Below are 4,144 nucleotides of genomic sequence, written 5' to 3' on the forward strand. Positions count from 1 at the left end.
AACTAGTACCTAGAGTCGAAGCAAGACTACAAAGGTTAAGTAAGTAACTACAAGTTAGAGGTAAAGGTAATGAAGTACTCACTCTTCAGTCAGTAAGGAAAGACTGAAGAGGGAGGACACAATCTGAAGTCCTTATATACTACAGAGAAGTGTCCATGACTAATCGAAGAGTGGTTAGTCACATGTACCATAGTGCGATGAATAATACAATGGTGAAAGAATTGCGACGTATCGCACCATAGGATGAGTAAGAGATGAGTAAGGCATAGACCTGTCTAGACCGTTCTGGAGTAGTACGGATTGTCCTAGACAGTACCAGAAGAGTCCCGAAGCATAGCTATAGTACACGAGCAGAGAGTCCCAAATATGGTAACATACTACATAAGCGACTACAGCTAAGCGCTAGGAGACGCATAGCCTCGTGTAGTCCGGACCGGATAAGTCCAAGTTCAACAGTTATTGTAAATCCAGCTTATATCTGAGATTAGAGTGAAGCATTTGGCCAAAGCTAGCTATGTACAATCACTATAATGGATTGAAGTCTCGTGCTACGGTCTGTAAGAGGCTTCGAAGCACCTTCGAAAGCAAAAGCGCTGACAATGGTCCTAATGGGGATGGCTTCTATACTGAATGCTCAGGACTTCAGGTTAGTCTCGCAATTGACGGCATAGAAACTCTATTAGTCGATTAGAGACCTGGAACTTACAAGGCTTCTATTGACATTGAGTCTGACTTAGCAGTTATAGCACAGCCACAAGCGCTCATGACTTCGAACATCGCCCAAGTCTCGCTGGCGCCCCGCTCTGATCCTTGCAGTGTCATACAGACACAGAATCGTGAGTATACGGTTCCTCATGCTACAAGCCTCTCTAAGAATAATATATTGAAAGCATAGACACCGGCTCATGACTGACAAGGGCGTCGTTGAATGTTTGACGACACCAGCATGCACAGATGGAACTTCAATGTGTTGTGTGTTAGTTGACTGGGCTGTCCATGCGTGGGAAATCACAGGGTATTCGGCTAGAATACTGATAATAACATTCTGAAAACAAACAGAAGCACGAGTACCAAATGGTCGACTAGGGTGGGTGGGGTACAGCGAGACATGAGGATTATAACAAGGAGGATGTGAGACGGGTATATAGTACGGAGATGTACGGTAAAAAGAGGTAGACGTATAATTGATGAGAGAATAATAAGAACAAGGGGCAGGAGAGGGACCGGACAAGGGAGAGAAAGATATGATGTTCAACACCGTGAGCTGGACACAATATATGAAGCTCCGGCAAACAGGAATGGGCGAACAAGGGATACAGATTGGTCACGTACGCCTACATGCCCTCTTAGGCCTCTTGGTCGCATCCCCGGTCTCCGACTGGTCGTCTGGCTCCGCCGGCCTTTTGCGCATGTTGACAATGGTCGCGGTGCAGCTCTGGCATACCCAGACAATGTCGTTGATGGCCTGCTCAATCTCCGAGCCCGCGACCGGCTCTCCTGCATCGAGAGCGGCCCAGAGCCACCACGCCAGTGAGATGACAGCGAGGAACATACCGTTTGGTCCACCACGGCGAACAGAATCCCACTCCTCGTCTTCTGCAGGCTGGCACCGCGCGGGAGGCCAAGTGTTCGTGTATCCTATCCGGGATGGAGGCTGGAGTGATATCCACCATCGCTTCCACCCAACGGCGTATTGCTGAGTCGACTTGACCCTGGGAAGCTTCTCGTACGACCAACTGGCCCTCAACCACATCTTGATCTCTTCAGGATGCTCCTTTGCAGACAGCCAGTGTCGACGATCCTACATAAACATGAGTGAATGTAACCTGCGAAGAATGAGTCTGGCAGGCGTACCTGAGGATTTGTGGGACATCCGAGCTTGCGCTCGAAGTCTACCCAGACCTTCACAAGCTCAGACCACCGCACACCGCCATTGATGAGCTCGAAATACTTGAGCACGTCGGTAACATAACTGGGGAGGTCTTCCTGGAGATTGTACGGCGGCGGAGGTACGTTGGACGGAGCTGAATCATCCTGCGGAACGGTGAGTGTACGAGGGGTCAGCAGCGTGAGCGAAGGGGAGGAAGTGAGCGTACGCCGGACCATAGTGAAAAGTGAACTCACGATAGACAGGGCGGAGGTTGTGTCTGGAGCTGTGAAAGCAGATATGGCGGTCACCGACTCTAAAGCTGATGAGGAGACAGGGTTTGCAGCAGGCGTGGTGACAGGGTTCGAGGGAGGCACGGCATTGTGGGTCACGGCGGATCCAGAAATCAAGTTAGAAGGGAGCGAGAGTGGAGGAATATTGGCGATGGGCGCAGGAGTCTGGGTCGCCTCAGGTGCGGTGATTTGATTCGCAAGGGGTGAGATGGTGGCGGCGGGCGTGAGGGTATCATTCGCAACGGGTAAGGAGGTAGGGTGCGAGGGGGTAGGGTTTGAAGCCGGTGCAGGAGTCGGGTTTGCGGATGGGGCCGGAGTCGAACTGGGAGATGTCGTGGAAGTAGTGGCGGGTGATGTTCCAAAATCTGGAACCTGAACCGAAGTAGGTTCCTCAATTGCCGCTTTCTTAGGCTTCTTACCGCGCTTCCTGCCAGGGGCCTTATTGACAGCCTTCGCAGTGTCGGCCAGCCCCAACGACTGCATAAGTTCTTGGTTCTTACGGATTTGTGCTTGACGGAGCTCTTCGTACGTCGGGGCACTCTCCTGTCCAACCGTCGTAGTCTGGCCTTGGTTGGACTGCTGGACGGAGGACTCTTCCGCGGCCAAGGTGAGCAACTGTGAGGCGGTAACGGGAGTGACGGCATCGGCGCTGACAGCCTGAGAAGCTGAGCTCGGCTCTGGGGCTACAAGCGCTGCCAAACCTCTATAAGCTTCCTGGACCTTTTTACAGACGTCAGAGGCTGTCAAGTGGAGAGTTTCTCAGCGCATGGAAATGCGAGAATGGGAGGGATACTGACGGAAACAGCTGACAATGAATTCCATGTAGGCTTCTTCAAATGTCGTCCAGAGTGGCGTAGCCTCCGAAAACAAGTTCCCCAGATTTCTTGTGCGCCCATGATGGAGGCTATGTACGTACTGTGAGTTATTATTCAGAAGATAAAACTGACCCCAATACGCACGACATCACAGCGAACTTGCCTGTCTCTGGACGTGGTCCGCCAACAATAATGGTGCCTTTTCACCCCGTCTGCTGTTCCAAGGACTCGAGAACACCTTGAAGGGTCTTGGGAAGGGAGTCGATGCGGCTACACAATTGTGGTAAGTCATGTCACCAATGCACAAACGCTACACTTACCCTTGTATGTTACGCGCTCGGTTGCGAAGTTCAGTCTCGGACACTGTCTCGCCTTCTTCCAGGAAACTCTCCAAACCGTAGTCTATTTCAGCTGTCTGCTCGCGAAATCCCTCCACTTCAGCCTGAACCTCCGCGGTTTCCTCGGTAAGCATTTCCTTTGCTTGTTCGATCACGAAAGACCACCACGCTCGGAGTTCGGCGGGTGGCACTGATGCCTTGTACTCGTTAAACCTTTGCTGAATGGCAGGCATGATGGTGTCCTTGTATAGCGACAGATACGCTTGGTAGGGCTGAAGTCTAACGTGTCGCGGAGACTAGGCGGGACGGCCCGAGGCTCAGCGATCGGTGCCGAGTTGAGCATAGCGTAAGACTGAGGACGTAGGAGGAGAGGGAGAGAGAGGGAATATACAAGGCAGAGGGCGGGCGACGGTGCGGACAGAGGGGTCTCACACAGTACGGCACCGACGTACCAGGGAACCGAACCAAGGGTCGAAAGGGCCGGGGCGGCACGGAGGCACAAACCTACCAGCAAGACGTAGCGGCACGCAGGCACAGGCTAGTCCCCAGTGACGTAAGTATATTGACAAGTACAAAGATACAGATAGTAACTCACCTAGTCCCCAGTGATGTAAGAGGTCGAGATGGGGACTAGGGGCTAAAGGGCTCTACTCTATATACCTGTAGACCGGTGCACAGACCATGTAGCTATTTGTACGTATTTGGCACGACCAGAGGCTTGAGGGCTTAGGTACTAGGCACGAGTCAGAGGGGTGTATGTCGTACTAACTACTGTGGGGTGATCCTTATCTAATCTAACGATCGTGAGGCCATGAGGAGGAGCGTGGTGGC

General features: G+C 52.1%; 1 protein-coding gene across 1 annotated transcript; it reads right to left on the bottom strand.

The window, feature by feature from the left end:
- Nucleotides 1-1,519: 1,519 nt before the first annotated feature.
- DICSQDRAFT_37299 (uncharacterized protein) lies at nt 1,520-1,780 on the bottom strand (the record flags this gene model as incomplete). Its single annotated transcript, XM_007371051.1, has 1 exon — nt 1,520-1,780. A coding segment is annotated over one exon (261 nt), but the record flags the coding sequence as incomplete, so codon positions are not given.
- Nucleotides 1,781-4,144: the final 2,364 nt, after the last annotated feature.

This window comes from Dichomitus squalens, assembly GCF_000275845.1.
Source record: "Dichomitus squalens LYAD-421 SS1 unplaced genomic scaffold DICSQscaffold_86, whole genome shotgun sequence".
Lineage (NCBI taxonomy): Eukaryota > Fungi > Basidiomycota > Agaricomycetes > Polyporales > Polyporaceae > Dichomitus > Dichomitus squalens.